The sequence below is a fragment of the Pangasianodon hypophthalmus genome, chromosome 29 (assembly GCF_027358585.1).
Source record: "Pangasianodon hypophthalmus isolate fPanHyp1 chromosome 29, fPanHyp1.pri, whole genome shotgun sequence".
Taxonomy (NCBI): Eukaryota; Metazoa; Chordata; class Actinopteri; order Siluriformes; family Pangasiidae; genus Pangasianodon; species Pangasianodon hypophthalmus.
Genome location: NC_069738.1, coordinates 1,920,733 through 1,940,126, shown reverse-complemented (window position 1 = coordinate 1,940,126; position 19,394 = coordinate 1,920,733). Strand labels below are relative to the sequence as shown.

The 19,394-nt window shown below is 39.9% G+C and overlaps 2 protein-coding genes across 2 annotated transcripts; one reads left to right on the top strand and one right to left on the bottom strand.

The window, feature by feature from the left end:
• Positions 1-556: 556 nt before the first annotated feature.
• Positions 557-5,382, bottom strand: LOC117596463 (uncharacterized). Its single transcript, XM_034301774.2, has 2 exons — positions 5,326-5,382; positions 557-3,580 (listed from the first exon to the last, which is right to left on the bottom strand). The coding sequence occupies exon 2, from the start codon at positions 3,563-3,565 to the stop codon at positions 1,496-1,498; it is 2,070 nt and encodes a 689-aa protein (XP_034157665.1). The 5' UTR covers positions 3,566-3,580; positions 5,326-5,382; the 3' UTR covers positions 557-1,495.
• Positions 5,383-5,980: 598 nt separating this feature from the next.
• On the top strand, positions 5,981-7,417 carry LOC117596405 (uncharacterized). The gene is made up of 3 exons (XM_034301455.2): positions 5,981-6,015; positions 6,197-6,681; positions 6,804-7,417. The coding sequence occupies exons 1-3, from the start codon at positions 5,981-5,983 to the stop codon at positions 7,310-7,312; spliced, it is 1,029 nt and encodes a 342-aa protein (XP_034157346.1). The 3' UTR covers positions 7,313-7,417.
• The last annotated feature ends 11,977 nt before the right edge of the window (positions 7,418-19,394 follow it).

Genomic DNA, 19,394 nt, shown 5'->3' with positions numbered 1-19,394 from the left:
TTTACTGATAAAAAATACAAAGTGAGAATTTAGTATATAAAAAATTGTTCGATTACAAAAAAAATGAACAGAATCACAACATAAGGCACAACATAATGTTACTGTGATTAACAGCAGATGGCGCTGTAGGGCAAGATTTCTCATTAAGAGAGACAGACAGTGTCAGAAAGACAGAAAGAGACAGACAGGTGTCTGTACCAGGGATCGAAGTGGCGCATCGCTCTGCTTCCAGGATGACGTTTCCAGTGACCTTGTTTGTTTGTTTTTTGTTTGTTTGTTTGTTTGTGAAAGCAGTTCTGAGATTTATTCTTTTTTTTCTTGTGGCATTGTGATTGTCATGTTGTCTCGTATTATGTTTTTGTTTTTTGCAGAAGACTGTGTAACCATCAGCTGTACACAACCTTTGTGCATTCATGTAAATGTTGCCATGGTGATAGCTTCAGGTGTTGATTCTAAAACATGAATGTTGGGAACAGTTACAAAAAGTGTTATGTTAAACAATGAGTTAGGACGGCTGTTCACTTCATATGAACATAACAGCAGTTAGCTAACTTACAGTAGGTGTGTATATAAATCAACATCTGTTTTATTTCACAGCTGTAGTGCATCAATTTTGTAAACTTTTTTTTACTTGACAGATACTAAACAGGTACACCCGGGCTGTTACGGTGATGGAGGCCCAATTTCACATCAATGCTCCATTGACAATCCTTTTAAAAATAAAAAAAATTCAGTTTGCCTTTATAATAGTTTTTATTCATTAATTGTAAGCACAACATAGAGATGGAGGTGAAGTAAATGATCATGTCTGTAATATAACAATACAAGATGTAAGTACATAAGGTGTTAGGTAGATGCAAAAAGCAAATGAGATCAGCAAACACCTGCTAGTTTTCCAGGGAAAGGATTTTTTTTTTTAAATATATTGCATTGTTATTTGTTATATATAACATAAAGAGAAATTAATGGCAAGCTCATTATCAAATAAGAAATTACTGAGCACAAAGTAATACATATTTTACATGTAAGTAAGTAATCTTTCTTTTTGTTTACTGCAAAGATAATGAAAAATGTAATACGATATAAGGTGTGTTAGCAAATAAAGCAACAGCAACTTAACACACCAATTCGAAGAGCAAAATAAATTTGTCACTTTTTCGCCAAGACAGAGCATTAATTATACACAAGAATATTATAAATGTTTGTAATATTTGTAATATGAGTGCAGTTAGAATGGAAGATTTAAAGTGAGTTAATTAAATGTAACAAAAGTGAATGATACGATGTAAGTTGATTCCTGAGAAGAATATTTTCAAGTCAACTGCAAAAAAAATTATGTAAAGTCTTTATGTGTAAGAAATTACCAGTGTAAGTTTAAGTAAACAGCAAGGAGCCTGAATAGTTATACCATGATAATTATGTTGCACTTGTTTCATGCTTTAGGTGTTTCACTGGATATAATTGTAGACAAGTAGAATTTTTTTTATTCATTCACTCAGTAGTAGTCTGCTTCCTCTTCCTCTGCGAATCCACTTTTAACAGCTGCTTGAATGCTCTTTATCTCTTCTGGAGCAGCAGCAGGGAGAATAGCGAGCAACTCTTTGTCAATCTTCTCCAGTCTTGCAGCACTCTTCCTTTCAAACTCATCCTTGTTCTTGAGGACAAGGTGTAAGATGGCTTTCTGGGCCTCATCACAGGAGCTCTGTAACTGCAGACGCTCAGAAAGAAACTCTGGCTTTTCCTTGTCCATGGCCATCAGTTTTCCCAGAGAGCTGACACGATCCATGATGTGATTGGTGGACACCTCGGTGTAGGTTGCTGAGATCATGTGGACGAGGCTGGCGATGTTAGTGGCTTGAAAGGCTTGATTGTAGAGCAGGTCTTTGGAGAAGAGCTTTGCGTTATAGGAAAGTGATTGTGTTTTCTCAGATGTGGACACAAAATCTTTAAGGGTTCTTGTCAGGCTGGTTTTCACGATGTTGGACACCATCTGAAAGAAACGCACCATCTTCTCCCACTGCTCCTTCACTCTCCCCATGGCATCCATACCTTTGACCAGCATTTGTATAGTGGTGTTAAAGTCTATCTCTTTGACCTCGCAGTTCCTCATGGTGATCAGGATTTCAGTCAGCTCCTTTTGGTTCTTCTCCATGTTCTCTACACTCTTCTCATAGATCTCTCTGGTCTTGTCCAGTTGAGCGCGGCTCTGCTCTATGCGGAACCTGGCATTCTCTGATTCTCTTTGTGAAGCGCTCATCTTCCCAGATTTACTTTCTTCTTTATACATCATTGGTGGTTTGGGAGCCAGGGAAGGAGAATTTGTGACGTCTTTACTTTTGCTGTCGAAACTTCGAGCTGATTCAGTCAGATTTCTGATCCTTTTAATCAGCTTTTTTGTTTTGGTTTCTTCACATTTCCCCTCTGGTGCATACTTTGCTAGTTTTGTACAGATTGCAATGCCCTCATCACATATGCTTTGGGCATAAGTTTTTGCTTTACAGTTTGGGCTTTCTTTTAAAGATTCCTTGATTCTTTTGAACTGATCTGCCTGGAAATCTGTTAATGTAGCTTTATTCTTCTGATCATACAAGTCTTTCCAGTTAATAGTGTTGTCCTGCACAAACTCTTGTACATTCACTGTGCACATCAGGATTTCTGCAGATTTGCTATAAATATTAATTACATCAACACCATCAACAGCAGATTCTTGACCTTTAATGTAATGCTTTGTATCAGCAATTGTTCTGGAAGCATTACAGAGTTTGTTCACTGGCTGGGTAATCACAGCTGTTACTCCATTAACAAGAGTTGTGACACTCTCAGTCAAGCCTGCGACAAGATCCATAGCAATCATGCTCCATCCACTGGGTAGTGAATCCATTGCTTCTTTGTAACCTGCATGTGCTTCCTTAAGTTGGTCTTCCATGGCTTTCATTGCTTTCTCTGAGCGTTTAGTAGCTTCTTCTGATGACTGTTTCCTCATCTTGGCCTCATCCAGTTTCCTCTTGATAGCATCCAGCTCCTCCCCATAAAAGTGCTCAGCATTTACACATGCTTCCAGCAGTTCCTGGATAATATTGATGACATCAGTGAACCGCTTTTCTGTTGCATTGGCCAACTCAAGACAATCATCTGCAATGACACGAATGTTCTCCAGCTGATCAGGAAGGTGGGCTTCAACAACCTCATCATTGTCTTGGAACAGGATCTTCACAGCCGTCTTCATGTAATCTGGAACTGCCATGGTGTGGAGTCTAATCTGATCCATGTTCTTATGGGCCTCGTTGAAAGCCCACCAGCCAGAGTTACACACCTGCATGAGGCAGGCACGAAATGAATCTGGGTATTTGATGTACTTGTAGCCCTCTTTAGGTGGGTTCTTGTTGATGGAGAAATCTGTTTTGGAGGAGATGAAGACCAGCTCTCCCAGGATGGCTATGGAGAGTGGACCAGGAGTCAGATACTCCTCCCAGTTGGCATACGGCTGCATCACAAGCTTGGTTTGGTTTCTCATCTCCTCAGCTGTGGTGAGGCTTTGATTTTTCTTTGCAATTTGGGAATTCATGGCTTCCTTACTTTGCTAAAAGAGAACATGAATTGATTGTATGTTTAATATACACAACATTAATATATACAAATACACAATATGAATATACACAAACCGAGTTTCGATGATTTTTTAATATTATATTTTTTCGCAATAAACAAATTTCTATCTCTATCAAGTTCACGTTCAACTTCCTACTGATTGCACACAGCTGGACTTAATTACACATTCATGCCAACAGTATAAAAGGACAATCATTCCACCACCAGACTGCGAAGTATACGCTCTGTGTCTTGTACCTGCAATACCAAGTCTCATTATCTTGCCATAGTGGTTTCTGGTTACGATTCCTGTTCTGGTTTATTGGTTTACGTCTTTGTCTTTTGCCCTGGTTACTCTGACTGCACATCACATGACTACTGCCTGTATCCTGACTTCCATCTTGCCTTACGTTTTGGATTTGTTTTCCTGTTGTAGAAATAAAACTCTTAACCTGCAACTGTCACCATCTCTGCAGCCTGACACAAAACAGACATTAAGCAAATGTATTCAGCAGCATCTACAATTTCAAACCAAGTGGTTTAGATTATTACAGTTAAGCACGAGCAAATTAAAGACATTTAATAAACCCAAGCCAAGTCAGCTCTCTATTCAATTGTAATTATTCAATCATAATTAATCTATGTTTAAATACATCATAGATTAATTTCTTTTTTAAAAGTGTTTTACATAATTAAATTACTTATCTACTTAAGTTAATTTAAATTACTTACGTTGCACTCCAGCTGACTTAAGAGTGTAGTTTTTAGACACAGTTGTTAGTACACATGAAGTACATTATACATTGTATAAATATATTTCTCTGTGTACTGATGCACATATCACACATACGCTGTATATACACTATATGGCCAAAATGATGCATACTCCTGACCATCACACCCATATGTGTTTCTTCCCCAAACTGTTACAAAGGTTGGAAGCACACAATTACCTACAATGTCTTTGTATGCTGTAGAATTACAGTTTCCCTGCAGTGGAACTAAGAAGCCACACTGCAAAATCTAGTGGAAAGCCCAGAAGAGTGGAGATATGGAGATCAACAAGGTCTGTTTGTAGAAGAAAGGGGATTGGTTGAGAGTGACAGCAGTGGGAACATGCATCTTATTTCCGCCCTCAAAGGCTCTAAAATTCAGTAGGCCTGCAAGCGAATTCCCAGTTATTTAAAATTCACAATTATTTAAAAAAAATCCTAAAGTAATATTTCTTCATATTGAGTATTTATACAATTCATTAAACATTTTGAAATGACATGAGCAGATTCTTTTTCTATTTTTATGCACAGCATTCACTGACTTGTATATGTGATAGTGCTCTTAATAGTAGATAGTATACACACACACACACACACACACACACAGAGCTGAGTTTAATGAAAAACAGTAGGTAATTCAGCCTGTAAAGTTCTGAGAGGAGGACTGAGAAAAATACACACAGTGCTGATCTGGACGGAGATAAAATTTACTCCAGGACCCCATGTACATGTAATCCCATCCGGATAGGGCTGAAAATGGATGTTTTGGTTATATTTCTTTTTACTTTTATGTTTGCAGCCTTCACACTCAAAGACAATTCAAGAATATAACGGCTTTTAAATCATTGTCTCTTTTTTGCATACCTAAAAGACGCTCTTGCATTCCTAACTGTATAAAAAAGAGTAAATGTGTACAGTCAGTAAAATCTTTTAAAATTGTTCAGAACAGTGTCTCTCTTCCTACCTTGATATCCTGATAGTCTTCAGTGAAGGTGTGGAGGATCTCTGCCAAGTCTGCAGTCCAAATGGAGCTCTGCAGCAAAACAGAAAGCCACTGCGAATTTATACTCTGTAATCCACCCTCCCCTTTCACCCCACCTCTGCTACAGTTTACTATAAAAGGAGCTCATCTTAAAATCTCACATGACTGACTGCAGTGAGCTAGAAGAGAAATAACAGCATACAGAAGGAGGTCAAATTTCACACCTTAATTAGAGGTCTGTCTTTAAGAAACGCTGTGTCAAGGTAATCATATTGCATGATGCTTTTCTGAGTACTAGATTCTTTTTTTGTGTTTAAATATGTAGTAATGAGCATTTTGATTCAAACTGGTAAAATATCCAAAAAAAAAGCCTATGACAAAAAGGAAATAAATAGGAAAATCAGAACAATGTAATGTAACCTAGCGTAACATGAGACTAGTATAAAGTGTAGTTGAGGTGAAGGCTCTTTCTTTCAGTGTATAGAGTACTTTTGTTTTTTTTTTTAATAAAAAGCATTCTGCAAGAGATATCACAGATGGCTAGAGACACTGGAGGGGATTGTAATGATGATCTCATGCTCTCTTTTCTCTTTTCATGCTTCCCCTACAACACTTTTACTTTCTGTTTCAGATTAAGATGACCCATTTTCAGATTAAGCTTTCTTCTTCTGAGTAAGTTGAATACCAGTATTCACACAGAAATGATTCATAACAATAATCAGATTTTTAAAAGTAATTGCTTACAAAAAAAATCCAATGATAAATATTTTTCAGAAATGAAATTATCAAAATAAATTACTTTACTTAAGGCTTTTTGATTTTCTGTGTTGAAATTTTGTGTCTGTATCTGCAGAGTTGTGCTGAAGGACACAGCTGAGGCTGTTATTGTTCCATTAAAAGATGGCATCTCCTCTCTGAACAGAGTCTACGAGGCCCTGATTAAGGCAGATGTACATCCTATTACTGGGCAATGCTCCAACTACGACTACATCAGACAGCAGATAGTGCAGGCTCATCAGCATCTGCAGAGGTCAGAACAGACGGCCAGTTCAGGGTTAAAGAGTCTGGATAAAAACTTAGAGTGGCTTACACAAGACGAGGGAAAACTCCAACGTGAGAAGAGTAGCACTGAGACTCATTTAAAAAACCTGAGAACAGAGCAGGCATCTAATGAAAAATTACTCAGGGACTCTCAGGGAGCTCTGGAGCAGGCCAGGGGAAATCTGAATTCAACCAAACAGACACTTCGGGATCAGGAAAACAGGAGACACAATGCTGAAATCATCACAGGTGTTGGGGCGGGGCTGTTAGTTATACCATTCTTTGGATGGATTGCAGGTGAGAACTGCAGCGTATAGATAAACATAATGATATAACAGAACTGATAGGTAGAGTAGACTATCATAATCTTCATGTGAGAGTGTTATTTCTGACTATTTCATTTGTTTTTCTCTGTGCAGGTTCTGCCATGTTGATTGCTGGCGCAGTTGAATTGGATCAAGCAGCACGTGCTGTGAGAGTGGCTGAAGAGGAGGTGAGAAATTCTGAGACTGAAGTGGAAAAATACAAACATAAAGTATCTGACTACGAGTCCAAGATTTCCCAGACCAAACATGACATCAGTCAGAAAGATGACAAGCTGAAGCAGACACGTGAAGAAATCCAGAGGGTGAAGAAGCAGATAGAGTCCGTAGCTGATTTCCAGCAGAAAGTCAGAAGAGCTGTCCACCTCCTGGGTGTTCTGAGCGGGAGGGCCAGCGTGGCTGAACATCAGACTCGCAGATTCATCCTCCAGGAGCCTGTGATGAGGGTGATGGAGGATGTGATGAAGGCCACAGAGCAAATCACAGGGAATGAGCTCCTCTATGACAATGACATGCCAAGGCTGATCCATCAGATGAAAGAGAACAGCCAACGACTGGCAGCCATCTGTGCCTCGCAGAACAGCTCTACGAATAACTACACTTAACATTTATGTTGTTTTGAACAGACATTTATTGAATAATGGATATTCTGTGAATTCTTCAATCAGTATAATCTTGTGCTACTTCTCAAAACTGCATGTCAGATTTTTGTACAAATAAAGTATAAAAAGCAATGGTCCTCTGTCATAGAAACTTTTGTTTTACTTTTGTTTGTGTAAAGCTGCTTTGAGACAATGACCTTTGTAAAAAAGCGCTATACAAATAAAAATGAATTGAATTGAATTGAATAGAAAGTATGTTTAAACTGATGCCTGTAAGACTAAATTATAGACAGCAGGCTTACTTTACTCTTGTTTATGCTGAAAGAGACATTTGCAAGAGCATTAAAAACCGCTAAATATGAGCATAAAGTAAATACACTCCATCATTAAAATAATCCGATGTTGGTCAGTTTGATGTGGAAGAATATAAAAAAGGTAAGAACAAATACATAACAGAGCGACAATTTAGTACACCATAATGATTAAGGAAATATTTAATAAAAGTGGGACTATAGCTCTACAGACACAAGATGGCTGGTAACAGCTGAATTCATGCATTCGAATATCTGTACAACTACAGTGCCAAAGAGTGATATCATCTCAGTGAATCAAATCTTTTCTCAAAAACAATTAATTTACTGTAAATTACATTATTTTCTTCTTTGGCTGTATGGAGTCTTGCACCTCTTTATAACTGAAGAGATTGGCCAGAAGGCAGAAACCAGTTTAACACACAACATCAATCTATTACATCTCTACTATTGTGATTGACTCTCTGTGTGTTAATCACAATAGTAAAAGTCATGGTGTGTGTGTACCTGTGCATACTAATGCAATCTCACTAGGTGTATCTGTTTAGTGATCCAAATATCCATATCTATATCTGCATTCAGATGTAAACCTGAAGTGGGTGTGGCCTAAACGAGAGGTTTTTTGTTTTGTTTGTTTAATTATATATGTAACCCTACAAATCAATATACCTCATAAAACGCTACATGACTATACATAAATGCAGAAAGGACATTGTTCTATCACACTCTCCAGTGTCACCCAGATGAGGATGGGTTCCCTTTTGAGTCTGGTTCCTCTCAAGGTTTCTTCCTCATATCATCTAAGGGAGTTTTTCCTTGCCCCAGTCGCTTCAGTCGCTTCAGGCTTGCTCACTAGGGATCATTTTGTCTAACGTCTAGGACTGTTGCATGTTTTGTTTGTTTGCATGTTTTTCTGTTTCTTATGTTCTGTAAAGCTGCTTTGAGACAATGTCCATTGCAATGTCCTTTACAAATAAAACTGAATTGAATTGAATAACTCCTATGTGGAACTTCTGGGTAAAAGCAAATAATGTCTGTGGTAGATTTTGTATAAATTAATTATCCTTAATTGGGTCTTCCGAGTGAGTATCGGGGAGAGTGAGATTCTTGTTGTGCCGATGCAGAGAAGTTGATTTAATTACTCTAAAATGCATCATTTTAGAGAGATTTGCGAGCTGATACTCATTCTACAAGATGACAAAGTTGTCATAAGCACTTGAGCGTTTAGATTTTGAAGTTGTATCCTGTCTTCTGTGAATTTGAGACTTCTGCTAAGCTGTACACCGTGAACTTGAATCTCGGTGAGTCTTAACAAGCTTAAACGATCTGATATTAACTCTTTAATAGTTACATGAGATTTTTATTGTCATACTTGTTTCAATGTTTCTTCATATTATGATCAAATAATTTCTTTGAGTTGATGATCCGTGAGTTTTATCATTGATGTGTGATGTAAATGCTGTAGTGCTGAGCAGCCATTTTAATGCGTTGTTGAGAACGCATAATGTGATTCATGGTAAGAAACGCGAATGTGATCGACTTGATGTAAAAGTTCTATGCATAGACAAAAGTGAATGTTGATTATTGTTAATTATTTACAATGTGAAAGTCACATTGTTGACAACATGATTAACTGAGTAGGCTTTCTGTATCTCAAGTAGGTATACTGAGTGAATTGAGCACGTGATTGTGAATGTTTAAGAAGTCGAGTTCATGATTTGAATTCATTTATTGTGTTGAAACAGAGTTTATTGTACATTAATGTCCATATTAATTGACTATCAGCTGATTAATGAGTAACTTGATATGGATGTGCCTGTTTTATTGAAGGCCAGGTTTGTTTTGTATGTTATTGAATTCTTCTGGAAGGAAGATGGCGAGCCACCCACCCTTGATCGTTGGATCCATGGAGTCACTGCTTTCTGAAGGATGTTTCAGATGGTACCACTGTGCGGTAGGATCTCAGTGGGCCTTGATTGCACCCCTTTTGTATATATATCTTTTTCCCCTATCAACTCCTAAGTTACAGATTTGAATCAATAGAACATTTTTTTGGCCTCATCTTATTTTTGTTGTTTTTTCCTTCATCATTTTTTTTTTAAAAAAAAAGACAGAGCTTATTTCTACAATAAGGGAAACATTTCTCCATTATTTTCTAGACTGGACTGTGGAACTTGGAAAAAAAAACTGAACACATACACTGATTGCGCACCACACTTTGTTGATGTTCTCGGTACAACAGTTGAGTTATATATTGTACACATTTCAATACAGTTCATGTGAAAGGGTAATCAATCTGTGTGTTGTGAATGACTTCCAATCGTACCATTCACCACATTAGAATCCAATTGCCTTGGACACGAGTATTCAAACCTAATATGTATCTACCCTTAGAGAGGGTTACACAGTAAAACTTGGCGAGCCAGCCAGGAGATTATTTATTTTGTTTTTGTATATTGAAGTATTCAGATTTCTAAAATATCTACTACATCCTGTGAATGGTACCAATTTGAAGTTATTGAACTATATGTGTTGAAGCTGAAGTTAGTCTATTGAAAAAAAGCAATAATTCATCTTGTTATTAGTTATTACCCTTGCCAATTCAGTTTTGTTAGCAGTGAACATGGATGTAGTAATTAAGGAGAATTTAAAGGTTCCCAACTGTGTTCTGGTCAGTGGGTTTTCAGATACTGCTGTGGATGAGGAAGTTACAGAATTTTTGCAGAAGTATGGGAAAATTTCCAGAACTGTAAGAATAACAGATAGTCAGTCTGAGCACTACGGACAGATTATAATTGAATTTGAACACGGTTCCGCTATAGAGGCTCTGAGCTCTCTTTGCCTACCTTTCTGCAGACCCTGTGATCCATCACATTCAGAGCCTTGCAAGTGTTTATAGCTAAACCCGTGGTACTACCACCACTAAAGCTTATTTGTCTGAATTGAGGGAATTGGCTAAATTGAGTGGCAGACAATTTGAAGATGTCCTGCATGAAGAACTTAGTAGAATTAATGATACTGTTACTTCTCAGCCTATGCTTGATGATAGTGACTCTCAGACAAAACCTGAAGGGCCTCATTTGCCCCGTAGCAGTATTGGCTAGTTAGGGTACTCAAGCAGATCCATGTGCATTACCTGTAAATACAAGTCCTCAACCATCCAAGTCAGGTGTGAATATGGATAGTGTCCTTGGACCCAGTACTCCCATCATGCTTTCACCCAGCCAACTTACCACTTCAGAAGTTCAGCGTGTGGTGGTAGAGCATGTTGTCAGAAGCAATGAATTAGCCACCCAATCTCATGCACCGTTAAAGCTTAAGACTTTTTCTGGCAAAACTCCTATTTCAAACTTCGAGGTTGACTTTGATACTTGGCGTGCTAATGTGGACCTCTACAGGAATGATCCCATGATTCCAGATGCAGTGGTGGTGAGAAAAATCCTTGGGAGCCTTGCACCACTCGCTTCCAACATAATCAAACCGTTAGGCCCCTTGGCATCATCTGAGGCTTACCTTGACTTACTTGACTCTGCTTTTGCTGCTGTTGCAGATGGTGATGAGCTCTTTGCTGCATTCCTAAACCTCAATCAAAATGCAGGAGAAAAGCCCTCTGAGTACCTTCATCGGCTTCATACAGCATTGAGCTTTGTGAGAAGGAATGGTCTTGCCGCCACTGAGTTGGACAAGCAACTTTTGAGACAGTTTTGTCGGGGGTGCTGGAATAATGCTCTGATTGCAAATCTCCAGCTTGAGCAACGTAAGAGCACACCTCCAACGTTTCCAGAATTCTTACTATTGTTGCGAACTGAAGAAGAACGACAAACAGCTAAAAGTACGCAAATGAGACAACACCTTGGGATTAAGGCAACATGTGCAGGCTACATGTAATCCTTGTCTGTCCCAATTTGACTTACCGGTGGAGGATAATTACAGCCCCTCTGCTGTTGTACGACCTCTGCAAAAACAAGCTTGCAAGCACAAATAGCAAGTCTTATGGCTTCCAGGGAAGAGAAAACTGCTCAAGGAAGAAAACCAAAGAGACCAAAACAGATGGATCAGCAGGATAAACAAGAAAAGAAACAGATAAAGCAAATTCCTGCAGTCAGTTCAAAGCCTAAACCTTGGTACTGCTTCAAATGTGGTGAGGATGGCCATATCGTCTCATCCTGCAGCAGTCCACCAAATTCAACATTAGTGCAAGCGAAAAAAAGAAACTTGGAGAAAAGCAGAAAGCTTGGGACATGCAGAATAGGACTGCAGGAGTGCAGGATTTAAACGAGTAGAGGCTTCTGTTGCGGGACACACAGGGGCCATGTGTGACTTATGTTCCATACCTGAGAAGGTATTGAAATGTGTAAATAAGACACAAACTGTTCAAGAGAGCAGGAAGCTGTCAAGGCGACTTGTCGGGGAGAAGTGCACTGCTGTAGTTGAGATCTGGGACAGAATGCAAATGTTTGCTTGATAGAGGGTCTCAGGTCACAACGGTGGCACAATCCTTTTATAGTCGCTATCTTTCTGATCAGCCTGTTCAGCCCATCCCTCAGTTGCTTGCTGTGGAAGGGGCAAATGATCAGTCAGTGCCATATCTGGGATACATTGAAATTTGCATTAAGTTCCCTCAAGACTTCCTCCAGTCGCAACCTGAGATACCTATGCTTGCTTTAGTGGTCCCAGATATTAGGTCAAGCGGTGAAGTTTCTTTGATAATTGGCACTAACACTTTGGACACTGTGTATGAACAGTGTAGTAATGAATCCCCGACTCTAAGCAGTACCCCTCGTTGTGGTTACATTCAGGTCTGGAGAACATTGAATAACAGACGAAAACAAGCCACTAGTGGTAGACTTAGTTTCATGAAGTTCAAAGGGCAGAAAGAAGAAGTTCTCCCAGCAGGCCAAAAGACTTTGCTTGAGAGGTACATAGTTCAAGCTGCTTCAACAAAGGATGAAGAATGGGCCTTACTTGAACAGCCTTCAGGATCGGTTCTTCTTAGTGGGGTGTTTGTTGATAATTGCCTCATTACTCTCCCTAAGCGCAGTCCATATAAGGTACCAGTTTCGTTGAGGAATGAGACTGACCATGGTGTTATTCTCCCTCATAACTGCATCTTGGCTGAACTTAGTATTCCTTATTCTTGTAAAAATAAACAGGAATTGACTGCGGTGAGTTGTTCTGATCTGCAAAAACAAACTCCAGGCTCTGAATTGCAATTCGACTTTGGGGAATCCCCATTACTGCAACAGTGGAGGGAACGCATAACACAAAAGTTGAATTCCTTTTCTGACGTCTTTTCCCATCATGAACTGGTCTTTGGTCACGCAACCAAAATAAAACATTGTATAAAACTGAAGGATCCTACTCCCTTCAAGCAGCGACCACGACCTATCCATCCCCGGGATTTTGAGGCAGTAAAGAAACATTTGCAGATTCTGGTAGATGTAGGCATAATTAGAGAATCTGAGTCTCCGTTCGCATCTCCAATAGTTGTTGTCTGCAAAAAGAATGGTGATGTATGCTTGTGCGTGGACTATCGGAAATTGAACATGCAAACTATAAGAGATGCTTATGCATTGCCGATTCTTGAAGAGTCATTTTCTGCTCTTGCTGGGTCACAATGGTTTTCTGTGATGGATTTAAAGTCTGGATATTTTCAAGTCGAGATGGAGGAAGAAGACAAAGCCAAGACGGCCTTTGTATGTCCTTTAGGCTTCTGGGAGTTTAACCGCATGCCTCAAGGGGTAAAGGCGCCCAGTACCTTCCAGCACCTAATGGTTCGCATCTCCAAAAGTTGTTGTCTGCAAAAAGAATGGTAATGTACGCTTGTGCGTGGACTATCGGAAATTGAACATGCAAACTATAAGAGATGCTTATGCATTGCCGATTTTTGAAGAGTCATTTTCTGCTCTTGCTGGGTCACAATGGTTTTCTGTGATGGATTTAAAGTCTGGATATTTTCAAGTCGAGATGGAGAAAGAAGACAAAGCCAAGACGGCCTTTGTATGTCCTTTAGGCTTCTGGGAGTTTAACCGCATGCCTCAAGGGGTAAAGGCGCCCAGTACCTTCCAGCACCTAATGGAAAAGTGTATGCGGGAACATCCATTTAAAGGAGGTTTTTGTCTTCTTAGATGATTTGATAGTGTACTCAGACACATTGGAAGAGCACGAGACCAGACTTATGCATGTGCTTACCCGTCTCAGAGATTTTGGACTGAAATTATCACCCGATAAGTGCAATTTTTTTCAGACATCTGTCCGCTACCTTGGACATGTCGTCTCTAGAGAAGGAGTAAGGACAGATCCTGAGAAAATCTGAGCCTTAACAACCTGGCCAAGACCTCAAAATCTAAAGGATCTTAGATAGTTTCTGGGATTCTCAGGATATTATAGACGCTTTATAAAGGATTTCTCCAAAGTTGTCAAGCCCCTGACTAACCTTACAGCTGGATATCCTCCTCAGCGGAAAGGGGGAAGGGTAACCGCTAAGGGCCACACTTATTTAAATGCAAAAGAGCCTTTTGCAGAACGCTGGAGCCCTGAATGTCAGAAAGCATTTGAGGAGATTATTAACAAGTTAGTTTCTGCTCCTGTTTTTGGCTTCGCTGACCCTAAGCTGCCATATATATTACATACAGATGCAAGCACGACAGGGTTGGGCGCGGCCCTGTACCAGGAGCAGAATGGGCAGCCTAGGGTTATTGCTTATGCAAATCGGGGGCTGACTAGAAGTGAATCTAAATACCCTGCTCACAAGCTCTATCCACCTTCAGCTTTGACATTAAGTGTAGGGCAGGTAAACATAATGCGGCTGCAGATGGGCTGTCGAGAAGGCCCCATGGGGACCTGGAAGATGATGTCATGTCTAAAGAGTAGAGACAGAAAATCAAGAGGTTTACGTCACATCTTTTGGAATCCTCTAGTCCCATAACCAAGCTTGATGCAGGGACTGTACTAGCAGCATGTCACCCACTGCCATTTCTGTCAACTTTGAAGAACAAGAAACTGAGAGTGGCATCTCAACTCTGCCAAAGTACAGTGAATTGAGAGTGGTATCTCAACTCTGCCAAAGTACAGTGAAGCAAATCTTCAGGTGATTCTAAGAGAATGGAATCACTTTCAAATGAAAGGTGAGCTCCTGTACCGGACACGTATGTGCAACGGTCAGACAGTGTTCCAGCTTGTACTTCCTGGAGTATTGAGACCCATTGTTCTCGACCACCTCCATGATGAAATGGGCCATTTAGGAATTGAACGTACAATTGACCTTGTCAGGTCATGATTCTATTGGCCAAAAATGTCTTTGGATGTAGAACGGAAGATAAAAACATGTGAAAGGTGTGTTAGGAGAAAAGCACAACCAGAGAAGGCTGCTCCCCTTGTAAACATTTGTACCACAAGACCAATGGAATTGGTGTGCATGGATTTCCTTTCTCTCGAACCAGACAGTCAGAACACAAAAGACATACTCATCATTACCGACCATTTCACAAAATATGTGGTAGCCATTCCTACAAGAGATCAAAAAGCCACCACTGTTGCCAAGTGTTTGTGGGAGCAATTCCTTGTGCACTATGGTTTTCCAGAATGGCTGCACAGTGACCAGGGAAGAGATTTCGAGTCTCACATCATAAAAGAGTTGTGTGGCATCACAGGTATTTGGAAAGTGAGAACCAGCCCATAACATCCCAGAGGAAACCCAGTGGAGTGATTTAATCGCACTCTCCTCAGCATGCTGGGCACTTTGCAGAACAAAGAGAAGACTCATTGGTGTGACTATGTGAAGCCCTTGACACGCGTACAACTGTACAAAAAATGATGTTACAGGGTTTTCACCTTATGAGCTCATGTTTGGGCGACAAGTGAGGTTGCCTTTAGATATCGCTTTCGGGTTGCCTATTCAAGACTCTAAAAAAAAGAGTCTCATTCCCAGTATGTCAAGAATTTGAAGTCACGGCTTAAACACAGCTATGACATCGCCATTGAAAATGCCAAGAAAGTTGCTGGAAAGAACAAACAACGTTTCGACAAGATTATCAGGGAGTCAACCTTACAAGTAGGAGATAGAGTACATGTGCGGAACTCATGACTACGTAACAAGCACAAACTCGCTGATCGGTGGGAACCTACAATTTATGTGGTGACCATATGGATGGGAGACTTACCAGTATACTCTCTAAGGCCTGAGAATGCAGATGGACCTGAGAGAGCATTGCACAGTGATCACCTTCTACCTTGTGGGTTCCTTCCTGAAATGAGAGAAACACAAGAAATAGTTAGTCCAGCTAAGAAACCTAGAACAAGGCAAGATTTTGTTGGGGTTGAGGAAGAACCTGCCGGGTCTGATGGAGAAGATTATTGGCAACCATCACCTGCTGTATTGGAGCCTACAGAAAAGCAAATTGTGGAAGTGTATGAACTGCCTAAAAGACGTCTTGCATCTCTCCCACTTGATGCAGGGATCTCACCAAGATGTACTCAAGGTCAGCTCAGCCCAGACCTGAGTACAGAAGAGCAAACTGCACCTGGTGAGACTCTCACAGAGTTTTCTTCTAGTCACACAGTTATCAACCCCCCTGAGGATGGGGCTGAGGTCCAGAACCCAGATGATTCATCAGAAACTAGGGCTGAAAAGTACAACTTACCTGACACGTCAACTGATGGCACAGTGGTAGCGGCACCTGGAGGGTCACTTGAGAGGGACTTACTTGTCCCTGATTGTTCTACTAATGGGCAGGGTGTAGATCTCGAAGAACAACCCAGTGAGGCAAGGGATGATGTTAGGAGTACACCTGATGAGAACCCTGAAGATTGCCCTGTACGTAGGTCAGGAAGAGTCTGTAGACCACCTGGAGTATTCCATTATCCAGAGTTAGGGAAACCTCTAATTTCGTTTGCGCAGACCTTGTTAGAAGGATTTCATAAGGTGCTGGTTGACACAGAGTGACAGTCAAGACATGGTTCCAAAGAACACTGTATCTTCAGAGTATCATATTATTTAGAGTACATGAGGGACTCGTCAATTTAGAGGGGGAGGGTGTAACCCCTATGTGGAACTCCTGGGTAAAAGCAAATAATGTCTGTGGTAGATTTTGTATAAATTAATTATTCTTAATTAGGTCTTCCAGTCACCTTAGTATGTAATACCTGATATGAGGAAATCTGCCTGGCAACTAGAATCTATTAGCTGATGAAAATTTGCTATCGGTGAAAAATCACGAAGCTCCGCCTTTTTTTTTTTTTTTGGGTCGCACGAGTGAGTATCAGGGAGAGTGAGATTCCTATCTGTACAACTACAGTGCCAAAGAGTGACATCATCTCAGTGAATCAAATCTTTTACTCTTTTTAACTGAAGAGATTGGCCAGAACGCGGAAACCAGTTTAACACACAGCATCAATCACAATAGTAAAGGTCATGGTGTGTGTGTACCTGTGCATACTAATGCAATGTCACTAGGTGTATCTGTTCAGCGATCCATATATTCATATCTGTATCTGTATTCAGATGTAAACCTGAAGTGGGTGTGGCCTAAACGAGAGGTTTTTTGTTTCTTTATTTAATTATATATAAAACCTACCACTCTGTCTCTGGAAACACTGTAAATCATGCATGGCTACTAAATTGAATGCAGGGGGATGACTCCGGGTTACAGGGTCCAAATGCTTAGTAGGCCAAGGGGCGTTGTCTATGCCCATGTTGCTCTGTAAGATCTGATGACATAAATTCGTTCTACTCATGAACATACCAGCAGAAAGGCTTTGAATAGTCTGGGATGCCTAAACAAAGAGAGGACAAAACAACCATTTTCAATTTTTCAAAAGCTCCATGAGCCTCTTCTGTCCATTCAACATGATCATGCATTGAAATTGTTGATCATGCATTGGAAAGTCAGACAGTGGTTGTGAAATTTCTGCGTACTCTGGAATCCAAATCCTGCAGTAGTTCATCACTCCCAAAAGTGACATCACTTGTTTTTTTTAGTCACTGGTTTTGGTAGTTCCCTGAGAGATTTAACTCCGTCAGGGTCCAGTTGTCGACCTTGGTCTGAAACGACATGTTCCAAATACTTAACTGATGTTTGTATCAAAGGTAATTTCTCACTTGCGGCCATTTCTATTAAAATGTTTAGCAAGGCCTCAGTGTCCTGCATGCAGGCTTGCTCACTGGGGCTTGCTAAAAGCAGACCGTCAACGTAAACTATCAGCTTACTTCCTGCAGGTGGATGGAAGGCCTTGAGGTTCTGCAAAGACGAGTAGAAAAGACATTAGGCAAGTCAGTGAACCCTTGGGGCATCACTTTTCCACTGATATCTTTTTCCCTTAAAACAAAAGGAGAACCAGTATCTGCTATCAGAATGTTCTGGAATGGAGAAAAATGCATTAGCTAAATCAATTCCTGAGAAAAATCGAGAATTGGGTGGAATTTCACTGAGAATGGTCGATGGAGATTGCTTACCCCATCTTTTGTGTGATTATTTCGTTTTCTTATTTTCTTGTGATTTGTGTCAAATGGTGAAGTTGTGCTTCTCCTAATTTCTTTTGTGTTTGGTTCATTTTAGGAGCTGAGGACAAATGACAGAATGGCCTTTACCTCCTCTTTGTTGATGGTGGCGTGTTTCCTCACTGTGTGCTGTGTTCATCACTCTACTTCTGAGTGTGTGAATGTGCTGCTTGAGTACACTGTTGTGTGTGTGGAGAGTATGAAGTGTTGGAACTTGTCCTTTTTACATAAATCCCTTTCTGCCGTTAAGCCTCAGCCCTGAGTCATAGGGAGCTCAATGTTTAAACATTGTCAGGTGTGTTTACTTCAAAGCCTTACTTTCCCTGAAGGCTGTACTTTCAGTGAAGGTGAAACTGAAAGTAAATGTTCAGGAGAACGTTAATCTGATGTGTTTAATTCAAAAAAACAATAAAATATGTTCTTTGGGCAGGGGTGACCAACTGAAAAAGCTGCTCTGTGAGAGAAATTGAAACTGAAAGAAAAAGTTACACCCTGCATATCTTGTAATTGTCATTGATGTATGAAGCAGTCCTTGCTGCCTTTCAAGGGGTTCAAGCACGAAGTGCTGAAATCCTACTGTTTATGTAAGGATATTATTATTATTATTATTATTATTATTATTCTGCCTTAAAACTGATCATGCAGACCAAACCATGAGGCCTAGACACATGAAACTTTGAGGGATGGTAGTACTCCTTCGGTCTCGCCCCGATCGGCCACACTGTGGCGCTACAGTGATCAGGGAAAGTACACACATACACATGTATTCATATAATATATTACACCTCCTAATACTTAACCGCTTTGCCTCAAGCACCACTGGTGTCTATCAAATCATTAAATAGTTGTGACTATTTACACATAATATAATACATAATAAATAATACATAATATCTTTTTCTGCTTGGACTTGCAGCTCTTGAAGTACTTGAACCCTGATAATCTCTGCTCACAGCAATATTTCTTGCTTGTTTTTCCCTGAAGGCTGCACTTTCAGTGAAGGTGAAACTGAAAGAAAATGTACAGGAGAACGTTAATCCCTTTATGTGTTTAATTCAAAAAACAATAAAATATGTTCTTTGGCCAGGTTCCAAGCGGGAGTGCAGTTCACCCCTAAAAAAAACAGAATATAAAAAAGGTAAGAACAAATACATAACATTTAATACACCATAATGATTAAAGAAATTATTTAATCAAAGTGGCACTATATCTCTACAGACACACGATGGCTGGTAACAGCTGAATTCGTGCATTCGAATATCTGTACAACTACAGT

Bases quoted from the DNA above. Each gene is read 5' to 3' on its own strand.
- LOC117596405 (XM_034301455.2), top strand. From the start codon at position 5,981: ATGACCCATTTTCAGATTAAGCTTTCTTCTTCTGA. The intron at 6,016-6,196 runs GTAAGTTGAATA...CTGTATCTGCAG, and splicing joins ATTAAGCTTTCTTCTTCTGA to AGTTGTGCTGAAGGACACAG. The intron at 6,682-6,803 runs GTGAGAACTGCA...TTCTCTGTGCAG, and splicing joins ATTCTTTGGATGGATTGCAG to GTTCTGCCATGTTGATTGCT.
- LOC117596463 (XM_034301774.2), bottom strand. From the start codon at position 3,565: ATGAATTCCCAAATTGCAAAGAAAAATCAAAGCCTCACCACAGCTGAG.